This window comes from Pipra filicauda, unplaced genomic scaffold (assembly GCF_003945595.2).
Source record: "Pipra filicauda isolate LSUMZ 115617 unplaced genomic scaffold, ASM394559v2 scaffold141_size4267151_pilon, whole genome shotgun sequence".
Lineage (NCBI taxonomy): Eukaryota > Metazoa > Chordata > Aves > Passeriformes > Pipridae > Pipra > Pipra filicauda.
In genome coordinates, this window is record NW_024103896.1 from 2796432 (window position 1) to 2814533 (window position 18102).

The 18102-nt window shown below is 35.7% G+C and overlaps 1 protein-coding gene across 16 annotated transcripts in view; it reads right to left on the minus strand.

Moving 5' to 3' along the window:
• Positions 1-18102, minus strand: part of DLG2 (discs large MAGUK scaffold protein 2) — a 995087-nt gene that overhangs the window by 582909 nt on the left and 394076 nt on the right. For 11 of the 16 annotated variants that reach the window (XM_039378625.1, XM_039378621.1, XM_039378620.1 and 8 more), the window contains one exon: positions 14242-14322. The exons of the other annotated variants lie outside the window; for them this stretch is intronic. In XM_039378625.1, coding sequence (XP_039234559.1) covers positions 14242-14322 — 81 coding nt within the window. The remainder of the gene's footprint in view (positions 1-14241; positions 14323-18102) is intronic. 16 annotated transcript variants of the gene reach the window in all.

An 18102-nucleotide genomic window follows, 5' to 3' on the forward strand; every position in this document is an offset into this window, starting at 1 on the left:
TATTTTGGAAAAATTTAACTTAATTCCCAGGTATAAATTTGAGGAGCAATAAATCCATTTAGTAGCAAAGTGCAGTACAGAAGCAATTTTACTTCAGTATAGTGAACCATAACTCCAATGCAGTGATGCTGCATAAAATGAAAGTGTCTACATTTTAATAAGGACATTGTAAATCAAGACCAGCAAAAAGAAAATATTCAATGGATGGGGAAACATTTTCTTTCAGTAAAAGTTTTAAAAGCTTAAGCTGTTTAACTTTCCACCTGACAACTGAGAAGTTATTTGAATGCAGTATTTTATATAGTAGAAGAAGCCATAACAAGAACCACTGACTGTAAACTGTTGCCAAACAATGCTACACTGGCCTTAAACTCCCTGGGTCTTTCTTCCTGTGGATTGATGAGTGGATAATAAAGATGAGGCGAATACACAGGTACTGCCTGAGTTTCACTTCTGCCACAAGATCTAGTGACACCAAGTCCCTTAATTTACATGTGAACGCATTTCTTTCCGAAATTATTTAAAGAGACTCTCTGACAAACTGGTGCTTTAGCAGCATGTGCCAAATCCATGAAGATTATGGATGGATAGATGAGCAGTGTTAGGTTATGTGATCATCTACACAAACACAAAGGAGCACTTGGAACAGTGACAAGAGGAGAAACCCTTCAGTTTGCGTCTGAGAAGACTTTCTAGATCACTAGATCAGGATGATTTGCCAGAACTGTCAAGGAGATACAGAAGGTGGAGATGACAATTGAGCAGGTAGAAGTCTCTCCCTCCTCTGTCAGTACTGGACTGGTATTTAATGTGATGTTGAGGACAGCATCATAATTCTGTACATTAGCATTGCTAAAATAAATGAACAGCATTTTCTGAAAGGTTAGGCATTTTAATCCCAGGGTCCTGTGTAATACTAATTTAAAATTTAAATTTCATCAGTTGATTTTCCTGTCAGTTTCATTTATTTTTATTTCTTGTTATGAGTTATATGCACTTTTCAAATAGCTGATTGATTCCTCCTCAGATGTCTGTCATATGCTTCTCAGTGCCTGGAAAAGTATTCTAGATATGCTTATGTCTCTTTAAGTTCTTGTGTTGATGACATCACCTGTTAGTATGCAGTAACTCAGAGAGACAGAAGCAGATTTCAATTATATTATCGTATGCCAGGAGGTAGCCAGGCAAAAAAAGGTGTGAATTTAAATTCCACATGGGTATTAAAGTTGTTCATTTTAATGAAAATGACAACAAAAGTTAAACATGGAATGGTTTGAGTCAGAAAGGACCTTAAAGATCATCTAGTTCTAACTCCTCTGCCATGGGTAGAGACACTTTCCACTAGACTAGGTTACTCAATGCCTCATCCAAGCTGGCCTTGAACGCTTCCAGGGATTGTGCACCTACAAGTTTCTGGGAAGAAAATGCAGTAAGATTAATCACGTACTTGCGTATCTCTATGCTAATACTTTTCTATTGTCTATTAATTACAGAGACTGGCTAATAGGAATCCAGAAGATTTAGTACAAAGAGTTTATCTATTTTATGGATACTGGAAGGGAAAGACTGAAGGAAAAAAAAAAGAGGAAATAAAAAAAGCACTGTTTGCAAAAGCAAACAAGAATCTGAAGGAATACATGTTCCCGATTATAATGATACATCATATAGATAGCTAGTACAATGAACACTTCTGTAGTTGAGTTTGCATTCTAATTTTCTTGCACTTTTGTGCTATTCTCCATTTTTTTCAAATACAGGTTACATTCTATTTCCTTTGGGCAGCATCACATCCTTTCTCTCTGACTAATACATTAAGAAAGTTTCTCTCACTAAGATATCCTAAAAATGTTTCACACAGGTGGAAGATCCTTTGAGAAATCACTGGAATAGAGAGGTCGCACCAAATCAGAAGAAATTTTGTCCAATTCCACAAATATTTTCAGGGTATAAGCCTTAATATTTTAATTTCTTTTAGCTCATAGAATAGTTATATATAAACTATACTAAAAATATCAGAGAGTTTGGGTTTATTAATTACCACAGTTGTTTCTCAGTATTATGTGCCTAACATAACCGTGTTAAAATAGTAGTCCCAGTTTTTCTGGCAGCAACACTGAAAAGAGGATGCAGTGGCATCTTGAGGTGACCAACTGAAGGCTGGATGGAGGTTGCTGTTAGAATATTCTATGCTTATGAAGATGCTTTGAAAAGTGTTAAAACTTTATTTTTACGTCTTGGATTAGGGAACCACATGGAGTTTTTGATATATTATATAAATTGGTTTAGCTACTAGACTGAGAAGTTGTATCACTAGTTTAATCTTGAAATCTCACTAAGGTTAATATTAAATCATACATCTTCATTAGTTCAACCACTAGATACAACAGTAGCAAATTAGAAATATTTTAATTGACTTATCCTTTGGGGAATTGGTGGTGTGTGGTTTTTATGAACTTTTTCACTATGAACAGACAGCATTCACAAGTGATGCATTCTCAGTGCCTTCCCAGGATTAATAAGAAATAGTAAGTCTGGGTGAGATTTTGTAGCCGATCAAAATCTCACTCAAAGACAGAATGACACTAAGAGGGAGCAGAAATTTCAAATTAGATGCTCATAACGCACTGCTGAGCTGCTTTGATATCTTGTCAATATAGAGGCTAAGATGAATATTGCTCTTTGAACATTTTAATGAATATTAACACGTGTCTTCTGTGACAAATTTGGACACCATCATCCTGCTCCTCTTTCATAATATATGCAGAGGTGTCAATGAATATATGAATATGTAAATATATTAATGAAAGAACACTAAATCCTGGGCATCTGTACAGCTATACCAATGTAAAAATTAAGCATTTATTTAGCTGAGCAAATTTGTATATACCACTATTTAGGCAGAATGATACCAATTGTCTGAGTAAGCAGAAAAGGGATTAATAAGAATTTTGTCACAAGTTTAGGTCATAAGTCTGTCATAATCAATGTTTGTTGTTATTTTAATTACAGTATGTGAAACCAAAAAAATTGCAGCAATACCCAAATGCAACTAAATGAGAAACAGTTTGCTATGCGCTCAAGCAAAACAAGGAGATGGGCAATGAACATATTTAATCTGGGAAGATACTTTCATCAAAATCTAAAGTGTAATTTATGAGGAAGATGAAAACCTCTGCTCCAGTGGAGCAATGGAACAGATTAAACAGTGTGCGTTTCTGTCTGAAAACGCAACACGTTTAACAAGGTATTAAATGAAATTTCCAACAGAAACTTTATTTAGTTAAAATATTTTGATGCATGGCATATGCGCATTTGATATGTATGCATTTAAAGTTATTAGACCAATTTTCATTAGCAGACGCTATATCGGTATGCTTTGGGGTGCTAGAAAAGACTTTGATTCCTTTTCTGCATCTGTATATAATTTGATGTCAGAATTAGCATTCTTTTTTTTTAACCTCTTCATTTTCACAATATGCTTTCACCCAGGTTGTTTTGATCACCTCACCAGAGTGAAATATATTTCTTTTTACCGAGCTGAACATCAGCAATGCTAAAATAACTCAAGAATGCTGTTGTATGCTAACTAGTGGAATGAGATACACGAGTGGGCAAGGAAAAGCTGCAGAGAGTCCTGGTTAGTGGTGTGGAAGGGGACCTGGTTTTCTTAGCTCAGTGCCAGTGCAAACCTCTAAGAAAGCTGTGCTGTAAATGGTATCACTCTCATCTCTGGCTCTGGTACACAGTTTTCTCCAGGAGACTGTTGGGAATGAGATATTTAACACGGTACCATTTTCTGAATATTCTTTTTAAAACAAAACAAAATATTATTTCTAAAAACTAGTAAGTCATTTTGTACAGAAATAGAGGTGCAGTTATCACTAAGTAAATACTGAATTCAGTGCAGTGCAACTCTCTACTGATATTTAGAACAACCAATGTCAGCATATTAATACAAGATGAAAACAAAGGACAAGACTAAAATTAGTCATCAGTTGGAAGGTCCTAATCTCTTTCTACATTGTATGAAAACCTTAAGCTTTGTGACAGCAGTGACTAATTTTAAATGAACAGTTTATGGCTGTAAACTAGCAAGGCTGCAGTATTCAGCAACACTCCACTGAACTTAGTTTAGTGCATAGTGTAAAATTTGTGCTTACTCCACAAAATTATTTATACTTCCTTCACATTAAATACTCAAGGACCCATAAAAATATTGCTTTTAATCTGTGGGACACTCCTACATCTAAAAATACATTTTTTCACCTGGTAAATCTGGATTTAAAGCCAAAGGTTCATAAAATTAATTCGGATTAAAACTGAATTCTCCTTTAAGACACTGACACCACTTGTCCAAAGCCTTAGACTCTATTTTTCATCATGATGAATTGCAAGAGAATTCAGTCTTCTGAATGTCTTCTACAAACAGGTTTTCATAAAAGATAACCCCCTCTTAGCTTTGTCTCTTCAGATTTCCCCCTATGGTAAGAAAATCATCCAGATTCTCTTCCTGAAAAAAGTAATCTAAGAAATACAAAAGCAAAAAGATGAACTAATAGAAAATCCATGTCTTTTTTATGAAGATGACCCATCTTGTTTCTTAAGTTACTTCTGAACCTCCTTCCTCTGAATGTACTGTATTATGCCATTAGATCTAGAGACATATTATACTCAGCCACAACAAACAGATGGTTTGTGCACATGCAATGTCATTTTGTGTTCCACAATTCACTAAAAATCTGGAAAGAGGGAGAAGTTTCACTATGGTTAGAACTGTTGGTCAACAGTTACATTTAGTTAAGCATCTTTCAAGAAAGCAAACGATTATTTTCTCTTTCACCTGGAAACAGAATCTGAGCTTTATTTAGCCTAAGACAAGCAGTTCAAGTAATACCTACAGTCACATCTTTTCCCATCATTTTTGTTGCCATTTAACTCTTCATTTGATTTCAAATTCTCAGATCTGTAAATGAAGTGCAGCAGAAAATTTCTGCAATATAAGCTTGTAATAAGGACATATTACAAGCCCAAGACAAATGCTTCAGGCATCAGATTAGATAATTTATAGTAGCTAGGTTTTAAAAAGATCAAGCCTTTAGTCACATAGTTTGTCAGTTTCAAATGCACAGAATCAATTAATGAATAAAGTTCAGGTCACAGTTTTCAAAACATAATTTTCTTTTTCTTTTTTTTTTTTTTTTTTTTTTTTTTTGTTTGGTTGGGTTTTATTTTTGTTTTTGTTTGTTTGTTTGTTTAACAGGAAGTTAATCAGTAAAAGGCTCTGGATCATTCTGCATTATTTCTTCTTTCACCAGATGACTGTCTCAAGTAAAGACTGTGGAGGACTGAACCCCAAATTTGCCCTCTCCTATCAGAGTAATTATGCTGAACTAAGCAACTCCTTTACCAGTATAAGGTTATATATTGATTCATCTATAGAACAGCCATTCTCTACACGATCAACAGAAAGAGCCAGCCTAACTTAGGAGTGTCTCTGAACAATGCTCTGCAAGCCTGTGAGGACACTTATTTCTCTCCACTCCTAAGAACTTTGGCCTGACGTGCATTAAAAAAAAAAAAATGTTTCCTTACATTGACATAGCCTCAGGACCAAAACCACACCCACTGAAAAGCAAAAAAGTCGATCTCAAGGACTTGTGTTCTTATATACTTTTAAAAATAGGAATTACATCAGTTTTGAGTTCTTCAATTCACTGTTACTGAAAAACCACATACAACTGCTTGGATAATGAAATCTTTGGGTTATTTAACCAGAATATGAGATGCCTGGCCATGGTTATAGGAAGCAATCTGGTTTAGGAGATCTGAAAATTCATAAAACATCAGAATTAATGAAAATATTCAGTATATTTATTTTTCAGATACAGTACCTTTGCTGAGTACATGTTGAGCCCCCACTTCCAAAACATACTTTTTACCTTGAGAATTTGTTATTTGAAAATAATCAAAGACTATTAAAAAAAAAATTAGTTACATCATATGAAGACGTAGGAAGGACAATTTACACAACAAACAGCACTCTAGGGCACAGAGAATTTCTGTTTGCCTACTAATATAAACATTAAGCCAGGATGAAAAATATATGTATTTCTGCAGTTTATGGGGACTCTGTGTCATATGACAGAATCACAGAATATATTAAAAGTAGTTATTGCCAGAAGTATGAGAACTTAGAACAGGTTTCAGATTAGTGCATTAGCTCTTGGCCTACCTAGGGAATACAATTTATATCCATCACAGTGGAAGAACTTTTCTTTCTCCATAAGGTTGTATTGCAGAGGTATAAGCAGTGTTAAAAAGTACTTTAGAATCAAAAGGGAAAAAGTTTTATCCCTTTTGTCCCAAAGCATCTGGTACACTAAAGTCATATGAAAATGTCCTTTGGCCACTTTCAGTATGTACTTTTGGGTCCCTCCTTTAAATCAATACTGAAACATTTTCCATGTGAGAGAAGGGCTCAGATATTTCCCAAACAGAAGAATAAAACTGGATCTTCTGCAGGTTCAGTTTCCCACTAGGTTCCCAATAATGGCACTTGAAATCTGACAGTGACACATCCCACAAAGCTGTTCCTTTATCATCTTTCTTTACAGCAATAATTAATTTAAAAAGAGAAACTGTTGACACTTCATCCCTGGAAGTGGTCAAGGCCAGGTTGGATAGAGCTTTGAGCAATCTAGACAGTTGACAGAAGCAGCAGGCATCAATGTAAAGTAAAGTCACATAGAAGTACATTTTAAGATACAATATACTTCTGTTTTCAGAAAGATTATGCCATTGCAAAAGCTATTTTATTTTAAGCTGCAAGTTGAATTATGATTAATTTCTGAATTTATGCTTAGAGATAAAAGAATTACATCAATCATTCCCAATGGTCAGGGATATCCCAACTCCTCAACTTCAATAAATAATAGGATTTTAATATATTAAATCTGCATGATGTCTGCAGAAGCAATAAAAGTTCTTAAGTTTCTTGAAGAAAATTACCCTTAGCTGCAAAATTTTGAAAATATCTGAAAAGGTTGTGAATTCATTTTATGACTTCAGGCTCTGGAAATTTTCAGAAGCTGACTTTCTCAGTTCCTTACTGCTGTGTAATGATGACTTCACAAAATTATTTGAAGATTGTCTAATAACTTTCAAGATTACAAAGATTGCTGATTTGTGAGCCTTTGGCCTCAGAAGTGCTGGGTCAGTCTTTCAGAGTTGGGAAGCACTTGTAGCTCTCATGATGGCCATCTACTTATTCAGCCTAAGTCTACTGTAGAATCATACAATCTTAGAATCATTAAAGATTCTGGAAGAGATCATCAAGTCCAAGCTTCAGTTGAATACCACCATGCCCACTAAACCATATCACAAAGTGCCCTGTCATCTCATTTTTTGAACACTTCCAGGGATGGTGACACCATCACTTCCCTGGGCAGCTTCTTCACTTAACCACTGTTTCAGTGAAGAAATTTTTCTTAATATTTATCAAAACCTCCCCTGGCACGACTTGAGGTCATTTTCCCTTGTCCTGTCACTAATTGCCTGGGAGTTGTAGACAGCAACTATGTATAACTAAACAGTCAGGAAATCCCAAATGTTTCAAGTAAGCAAGCTGTAATGGAGGTCAGTGAGCTTCTGCCCTACCAAGAGAAAATTGATATTTAAATAAATAATAACAAAAAAAATAAATACTATGTCTGCCATGAAGGCGGGGAAAACCCAACAACTAAAAACCACCACCAACAACAAAACTTCTCAAGAAACTGAAGAACAGTCTGATATTGCAAGTTGACCACATGACATACCTATAAAAGAAAAGAAATGCAGGAATCATAGCAGGAAATTCTAATATTAAACTTAGCAAACCTTAAGTTTTACTGTCTAGAGATAAGAAATGAATTTTCTTTCCTTTAAAAAGGCCTGACTTTTAAACACTAGCATAAGCCATCTTTCATCCAAGTTACATCTCCCTGTTTCTGTGAGGCAAATGGTATACATGACAGTCCCCGTGGATGTGGCCACCACCTGGAGGAAATATGGAGTATATTCAGTATTTCAGTGAGGTTAGGGCTTACTCCAGAAACCAGGGTTAGTGGATGGTCAGGACCACACATTGGATCTACAGGAGGTTGACACAAATATTCAGAACTTTTGGCTTCATTTTCTAAGAATGCCAGAAGTGCCTTCAGCAACTCCACAGCTACACAGGTACCTCTTGGAGCCCACAAAATTGTCCAGAAGGGACTGTGAGACTGAAGTCAACATCATGTCAGAAAACAGTTATATACAAGAGAACAACTTTACCTAGTGTGAGTTAAAATAACTGAACTAACCCCCTCTAGTTTAAAGTTTATATAATGAAAATGACAACTGACCCAGCACCACAGAGTACAATTATAATTAACAGGAGACTTTTCTGAAAAACGTCTGTGCTGCCTTGGGGAACAATGTAGGTCACAGCATCAATTAAAAGCAGAACAAACTCTTCATTGCCTCCATAACATTTAACCCCAAATCATTCTGTTGCTGTAAATTAAACAACTCATGCTGCATTACATCACAGCAGTGAAAAAAGCCAAGAATAACTAGTTTTAAAATTTATTTCAAGCTCCAGCGCTCACTTTACCCCACATAACATGGACAAGAAATATGGAATATTGATGTTACCACTATTTTCCTCATCTTTGTGGAGCAGAATTACCATCTGTATATTCAGTTTCTTTTACATAATCTGGATATTAATGCTCAACCTCCGCAGGGAAGCATATGAGAATTACTTAATTGATGATTAAAAACAGCAGTCACCTTTGCTGCTGACTGCAAAGGAAATACCAGATTGTTTAAGACTCTAGGCTTCAGTTCTGAAGCTCTAGTGAAGAGTCTTCTATGTAGGAAAGTGGAACATAGGAATAAATCACTTCAGATAAAATATATCTGCAGGGGTCATTGCAGGCATTTTACCTAATTACATTTCTAATACTATAAGAAATATCCAGGATGATGTTCAATAGAAGCCACCCAAAAATTTAAAGGCTTTCACTTTGAAAGGATTGTCCACAAATACAGTCCCTTTTTGAGATCAATAATTTTCTGTTTCTTAACAACAATTTTCAGCAGAATTCAAGCCATAAGAAAGATATTTGGTAACAAAGCCTCTCAAATGTTGTTGACCCTTGTGTTTGTTCATCTAGAAATATTGGGCAATGTCTCAGATGAAATCAAACATTTTGAAGTTTTATTGTTAGCTTGAGTGGGAGGGAAAGCAAATTCTTCTGCTCAGCTTGTGAGATTGGAAGGGCAGCTACATAGCATTGATAAGCTGGAGTGCCTGAGCAGTATCTGACAAAGCCCCTTGAGATACCACAAGGGAACATCAACTGACACAATAAAGACAAGGAAAACAACTCCTCTACTACTCACGAGTGTACATGTACAAGCGATGAAAAGGTACTGCAGGCAAAATTAAGACTTCCTGATGTCCATGCAATACTTGCAGCTCAAAAAATTCTTCACAGAGAAATAATTCAATAGGGGTATATAGTCAAGAGCAAAGACTTATTTCTGAAAACTTAACAGTGGATAGAGCTAAATAGCTATGTTAGTTAATAAATACATTTCTCAGGAGAGTACAAAAAATGGAGAGATTCCATTTTAATACAATCAGGTTTTAAGACTCAAACTCTTCCTACATTTTCACCTGCATTTTTCAAATTCCAATAAGGGGTACAGGACCACAGTTCTGTTTTCCCACTCAAAATGTTAAGATTATTCAAAGAATGCCAACTAGATTAGCCCTTTATCCATAGCTATAACATCCCAGTGCCAGTGTTGAGGACTTCAATTCCACTGTTGAAGGCTTTCAGCAAATCCAGAATGAAAAAAAATGGAGCATCCAAGCTTTAGTTTCCAAGCTGAGTATAAAACAGGAGACAAGAGATGCAATCCATTCCTCAACAGTTCTCATTAGGATTTCACCAGTTTTAGACTCCTCATTATTGACACATTGAAGTTTTTTAGACATTAAGACAAAGACTTTTTGAAAGATTTCACAATTGAACAACGGACCCTTCTATCCTTACCTAACCAGACAGGAGAGCCACTTTCTCCCAGGGAATGATATAGTGTAAGTAAGGTGGGAATAAGTAAAGGTAATTTATTTTAGGTGCAAGTCAAAGCAGGGAGCTCAAAAAGAAATGTTATAATGCGATGTAGTGGGGGGACAAAATGAAGTTCATTTTAATTATACTTTCTCTAGGTTGGTAAGTGCACCTACAGATTTGTAGGGTTGCAGTTTCTTCTTACCTCTAAGGTTCTAAAGTGTTTTCAGACGAGAATATATAATTCACTGCTCTGAGAATATGTGTAATGGTAGTATAATAATGAATCAGTACTATGTAAAACAGATAGAAAAAGTCTAAAAACTCTTGAGTCACTACAATGCTTCTCAAAGCCCTTTTAAAAAGAAGGGGAAATGTAATCACTCTCTTATAGGTAAGAAAGCAAAACGAAAGAGAATGAAGCAAGCTGTCCAACACGACTCAAGAGACTAGAAATCAAAAAAAATATGTCTAGAATTTCATTTTGAAGACCACCCAATCTTCAACCAGTTATACCAAATATCACTGAGATGTAGATGTCAGACAGACAGCACTGAAAAACATCAAGCCCTCTCAACCAAACCTTCCCGTTTCAATCAAGATTTAGAGACTCCAGACTGAAAATCAATGAAGGAAAATTAATTCAGAAATTCATGATCTAGAAGAATTCAAACTTCATCCTTTACACATGTGTGAAGGCCAGGAGGTGGTTGTACTGAGCTTTTTAAATGATTTGCTGTATTATGGAGAAAAAAACAAAAAAAATTTTAAAAGTAAAAAAAAATATAAAAAAAAAAGAAGGAAAAAAGACATATCTCCAAAAAAAGCACAACAAAGCAAAAATAAGAACATCATAACATATTGTGATTTTTTTCCCCCCTGGGACATTAGTAACAAAAGTGGGGATGACTAAGAATGCAGGTGTCCCTTTTTTTTTTGTGAGAAGTCTCTTCAGGTAAGTGGTTTTTGCTTACTGGGCTAGAGCAAAGAACAGGCACCTCAAAGATCCAGGGTATAAGACAAAAAGCATCACTGGATCACTGAGGTTAGCCTAATGTACTGCCAAGCATAACACTGACAACAGTTTCTCTTGAACTGAAACGTGCATCTATTTCAGAAAAACACTTAATCCAAAAAATATAATGAGATTGAGATCTACCTCTTTCCTTAATGGTTTGTCCTATTTTCTCACTTCTAAAAACACCTGCCTGGCCTTGGTTTGCTCTTACTCCGGTATTCATTCTGCTTTTCTCTGCTACTGTGAAGAATCCTCTTATTCCCAGTCATCCCACAGAAACACACTGCCATTAAGTCATGTCTCTCTCTGGAAGAATTTTTCTCTATTCTAGTCTCTTTTCTCTCTTTTGATATATATTTAATACCTTTGTAAATTATAGACTCCAAAACTTGGCACAATATTTCCATAGCCTCACTGTTGCACAGCCAATAAAACCACTTCCTTATTCTTAATTTTTAGTGGGCTTTTTACACTCAAAGTTCATAGTACAAGACCCACTGAGTTGCCTATTCTTTCCTCTGGAACATTCTTAGCATCACTTATTTCAGCTGTAGGGGGCCTCTATGTATGTATGGCTGGCATTGCTTCCTCTGGCTGTGTAATACTTCTCAGTAATGACAATTTTCTTTGAATGGCCTCTGTTTGCCAGGCTAGATTGTAATTCGATGGCACTATCTGATTACTGTGTCCTCCTTGTTTCCTACTTTTTCAATCTTTGCATCATTTTCAAATTTTAACATCCAAGAATTCATGCTGCTTCCCAAATAATTTGTGAAAATATTGAAATACGTTTTCCAAGCCCAGTTCTAAATCCTAGAAGACTTTGGAGAGAGCCTATTTACAAGAGGATGCAGTGACAGGACAAGGGAATAGCTTCAAACTGAAAGAGGATAGGTTTAATTAGCTATTAGGAAAAAAATCTTCACTGTGAGGGGGGTGAGGAACTGGTACAGGTTGTCCAGAGAATTTGTGGCTGCCCCATCACCAAAAGTGTTCAAGGCCAGGTTGGATGGAGCTCTGAACAACCTGGTCTAGTGAAAGGTGTCTCTGCCCATGGCAGGGGGTCTGGAAGTAGATGATTTTTAAGGTCCCTTCCAACCCAGAGCATTCTATGATTCTATTCTGTGATTCCATGAGCCCTGAAAATTTTTATGCAAGGGTCATTTCTCATTGACTAGTATTTTGAGATGTCAGTCCTTAAGGAATATTATTTTGATACAGTATAGTGTTATTTATTTATAACAGATACAATATAAAATTACATAAATGCCTTACAAAAGCCGAAACAAAACCTAGGACCATTCAACAAGCAAATTCACATTCTGGAATTAAGTTTATCTAACACAATTGCTTTTCTTTAAAACAATGCTGACCATCATTAATTTATTCTCATGCTTACATTCTTAGGTAAATGCTGATTAGTCTTTCCAATATTTTTTTCCAGGGCTGCAATATAACTAACCTGCTCTACAGCATTATTTAGGAAAAAAAAAAAAAGTGAAAATAATAGCATGACACACACTCCATATCTTTAGAATTTAAAAAATTCTCCAACAGATCTTTTCAGCATCCTTTTTTAAAGCTCTTAGGTGAAAGTTACAAAGTAATGAGCCTTCTGCTTTACTTATTTTATCACTGGCAGATGTTGTTTAACATGCTTTGAAAGATTCAGTGCTGTTTGTACAGTAGGGACACTGGATCTCCTACCACCATATGGGCTTGTTAAGGAGCAAACAGCACTTCCCTCCTACTGTGTGCCACTCAGTATTGAAGAGGTATCAGAGTTTTTGTTCATCTTTGCATGAATAAATGACACAATTAATTAAACAGTGATTGACTGGCATCATTTCTTCTTCATTTTAGAGTTACAAAAAAGCAGCACAAATTAGCTATTCACATCCAAAATAAACCAAGAAATAAGCTTCATTAAATTTTTCTCAGAATCTTGGAAGGCAGAAATTGAGTATCCAGACATATACTATATGAGTTCTTATCCATTACACTTGCCGCTGAATTCATCCTGGATTGCTGCCTTAATCACAATATATTTTTGGCCCTTACATTAAGGATAATTAAGACATCGTAAGCCATTATAAATTGATGTCCAGCTGGCAGAGAGCTGTGCAAGATCACTCAGAATCCTCATCTGTCCTGTTTATCCCAGTGTCTTGTTAACTCCGGATAACAAAGGATAGCAATTTGTACATCAACAATATATCACTTTAGACTACTTTTACAAGAAATATCCCATTAGTGTGCATTATCCTCATATCTTAAACTGCATTCTTTTCCTCTTGAGATTGCAAAGGACCCAGCTGGCAAACAGGCAGAATATCAAGTTTCACACATATCTATTATCATAATGGCAGGAGGTCATACACTGAAAACTGAGAACACAAATGCAACATAAACTAAACTGAATATTTTGATAACAGAAATTTACAGAGGTTACTATCCTAAAGGGGTTTTTTGTACTACTGTTTCAATGGCTACTCCTCTATTGGAAAAGTCCTTTCATTAAAAAAGCAAACAAACAAAAAACCAAAACAAACCACAAAAATCCACACCAAAACCAACTTCCACAATACTTTTGTCTGTCAGGCTCTTCAGGTCCATAAATATACTTAATCTTCCTGTCCTATATCCTAGTTTGGTCCTGCCTATTACACCGCAGAGACCGATTGCATCTTTGCTGGATCAACAGGCAATAAAAAGAAATTTCAAAAAGATAAAGTGAAATTTTCCCTACTGCATGAGATCTCCAAGTCTAGACACTTACATCTAAGTTATTTGACCATAAAAAATGTCTAGACAATGGAGAGAGCCAATCATTTTCAGGGCATGATCCGTCTCTATCCAAAAGAGACATCCAAATCAGGTTAAAACAATTGTGCTCAGGACAAGTCTCTCTGTTGGCTACCAGCTGAGGCTTCTTATGTGACACAGTATCTTGGCAATTACTGAAGCATTTAGGCAAATATTTTTAACTTGAAATGGGTGCTTTTGGGTCTAGGGAAGCATTGGTAGAGAAAAATTGGCAAAATTATGAAGCAGCAATTCAGAAACTATTTGCTTTCCTCACTTATTTCTCACAGCCAAATTCACTACTCTCACCTGTGTATTAGTCCATTCCATTTCAGGAAAAGGTCCCAGCTGAAGGCCTCTACCTGTGGGATTTTCTTCCTCTTGGCCTTTCTGGAAGTACATAGAGACATCTACTCAGGACATGTTCCAAACTCAGATTTTTCATCGTCTTTGCATATGGTGCTCAGTTGTGTGGGCTTGCTTCTCAGGTTGTTTTTTGGGGGAGGGGGCTCACTCATGCCCTTGAAGCCATAAATTGGTGTTAACACACGCTGAATTGCCCAGAGGCTTTATAATAAAAATAAATTTGCACTGCATTATATCGTATTAAAAATGGGAGTGCATATTACTGATTATAAATATATATGGAAGAGCTATTTATCCTTGAAGGCAGAAAAAGCACGTTATGTATTCTTTACAAGAATTAACACTATACTACTGTATTTAGGTTTATTTTTAGTATGTAACATCTACCAATCTCATGTAATTATTAGCAAATCAAGAAAGAAGGCTATAAGGAATAAATAAACATTCTCTTGACAGCCCACCTCTTTCTAGCTAAAATTAGAAACAACCCTGTTGCTTCTAAATTTTAAAACCCACTCTAATTATCACTATGAATTTATGAAGTTCTAACAGTAGGAAGCTATACATTTGCTTTTAATGAACATCAGGCTTCCATTTTTTGTGAAACAGAAAATCTGCAATGAATTCAGTCTCCCACATAGGCATGAGTCAATGCCATTGTAGAAAACACAGGAGTTCATAACAAACAACAACAATATCAAAGAGCCACGTCAGTAAGGAGTGACCTGTTGCCAGGATCTGTTTTTATGGACAGCAAAACTACCATTCTGTAGCTATGCATCCAATAGCATTTTTTTACACAATGTTTAATACCTAAGGAACTGAAAAGCACTTTTACAAAGGCCATATTCATTATGATGTTTATGTAATGCTAATCCTCACCTTTTACTAAGTTACTTTAGTGACCTTTTGTTTCTGTTTTAATACAAATTTAAAAAAAAAAAAAAAAAAGAAAGAGAAATCATAGAATAGCTTGGGTGTGAAAGGGCCATAAAGATCATTTACTTTCAACCCCCTCTGCCATGGGCAGGGACATCTTCTATTAGACCAGGCTCCTCAAAGCCCCATACAACCTAACCTTTAACACTTTCAGGGACAGGTCATCCAGCTTCCCTGGGCAACCTGGGTGCTTCACCACCCTCACCACCCTCGTAGTGAAGAATTTCTTCCTAATATTTAATCTAAACCTGCTCTCTGATGGTTTGAAGCCATTCCCCCTTGTTCTATTACTACATGCCCTTGTAAAATGTACCTACTCCAGCCTTCTTGTAAACACCCTTTAGGTATAAAACCGCTTCTTTTTATGTATAAAAAGTAACAGTTTTTCACTCTCAGCTGCAAAATTAAGTCTTTTTTAATAGCTAGCATAAAAATCAGCAAGCATGAAACCATTGGGCTAACATTTAGGGAAGTCTTGAAACACTGTTGGTATAGAGAAAGGTCAATAGTCAAAAAGCTCGGGGTGTAAGACTTTTTAATGTTAAGTATAGTCTAAGGAAAAGGGACTTCTGGCTCTGCTTAAAAGGAAATAATGCCATCATACAACAGTATTCTTAAGAACTGAGGCTTCTATTGATGCTGTCAGTCTTCAGGCATTTAGATGTGTCAGCTAGGAGCAGAGTCCTTTGAGACACAGGAAACTCCTGAGAATGGTTCAGGACTTAAATGCACTGAGTCACTCTTCAGAGGATGCATTCCCACCTCAGTGAAGTGGGATGAATTGAGGTCTGAATATTCAATTGAGCTTATAGGGACAGGTTTTTTACATGAAAAACGCCTGGAGCCTGGAGTACTTTCTTTTACAGTGTAATGGGTGGCTGTGGATTCCCTAATATAAGCACCAAGCCAACTGGGAAGCATTTTATGTACAAGTCTGCTGGAGCTGATGCACTTTATCCACAGTAAGTTTCTGTGTATATGTAGTTTATTTTGAATACTTGGGTTTGGAGACTTTTGAAAAGAAATGTGTAGTTCCATAAGTACAGACAGAAGAAATGCACACAGAGCAGTAAGTATTTACCTAACAGAGGAAATCCCAGATGCAAAAATACAGAGTAAGGAACACCCCTGTGGAGATCATTAACTAAGGAGGAGCAAGGAGTAAGGTTCTCTTGTAAAATGGCCTTCCCTCAAAATATGAATGATTGCTGTGTATAAGGACAAGGGTTATAACTATTGTGCTGTAATCACTGATAAAAAGACACCAGCAGAACTGTATCATTTTGGGGTACTATGTTTTCAGATAGGCACTGAAAAAGCCAAAAGAAATCCACAAGAGGAGACTCATAACCTAAGAAAGACTGAAAACAGGATATTACATAGGGATAGTGATCAGTTATCTCCACTGAGAGAAAAACCAGAGAAATCACTATAAATTTGCTGCTGTGAAAAAAAAACTTTAACTACTACGGTGCTAAAACATTGAAAGTTTCCAGTCCTTTCCATGTCCTACATTCTGTGACTATAGCTTTCATCCCTGAGAGGTTTATATCCCAGTAATTTTAGCAATTTTAATTTGGAACCAGATGATTAACAGCCAGCTAACAGCAAAAGGCATATTCCTTTCTGATAACTCAAAATAAAATAAATACACACTTGTTTCCAAAGTAAGAGTTTAGAAATTACACTAGTGGATGTAGTGGATGTAGAAATGTAGTCCCATTTTTAAAAATAGTCTTTTGAATGAACTCAAATGCAAGTGAAGTAGTATTTAAAACAGCATTCTTCTTAAACATCAAACTGTATAATACAAATGTGGAAACCTTAAAGGTGAGATTGAGTATCCCAAATAGAGTTGTCTCATGTCATTAGATGCATTGTCTCCAGCTGATTCTTCAGAATGGTATGGGTTTCCTTCTGGCATTTCTGACAGCCATATGCATATCTCAGATCTTATAGGACATCTAAAATAGCACTATATGCCTATCTTAGACAACTGAATCTCACCCCCAAAAGTCCTTTTTATTTTAAGGAGATATTCTATTTTCTAGGAGACATTGTCATTTATAGTAGTTATTATTAAATACAAAAATATAGTTTAAATATAAAAATTGGGTGCTTATTGCGTGAAAAATCTAAATCTCCTGCTCTTTAACTAAAGAAAAAAAAAAAAGTCAAGCTACTTTAAATGTTATGAACTACCATAAATCTAAATATCCAAAATCCCAAATCCAGTAAAAGTTTTACACAAGACTTAGAACCAAACAAGTTTCAGTGTCAAAGTACTCCACTTTTACAAGGGTTTAAATACACCTATCATGTCGAAAGCCTTGCTAATCTGTAGATTAGGGAAGGATCAGTTTATTGCCATGGAAAAAAAATAGCACCTACGAAATACTGGGAAGTCACATGGCCCAACAATAATTACCTTCATACAAGAATATCATGCAGTATCACAAAACCAAAAGCCACACCAATAAAACTGAGGAAAATAAAGTTCTTTGTTTAAAAAAAGTCTTCAAAAGAAGATGTCGTGAAAATCAAAGTTCCTGATAATCTTATGTAGAAAGCATTGAAGTACTGCTATGCAAAGTAATAGTAATAAAACATGAACATAGGGAGAAAACATGTGTAAAGAAAATTATAATAGTATTTACAGAGAAAGATATGAAAAATTTTTGCAATTACAGGAACTTCAATCTACTGAACAGTATCTGTGATCACAGTGCTAAGTTCAAGTCTGTTCCTTATGCCAGTGATGTAATTACTATAGATGAATTCTGCAGAATCTACACCTATGCAATTAATAGTCACTTAAATCAGCAATTAGCATGAGAGGATGAACTTTCATGTTGGATAATTGCT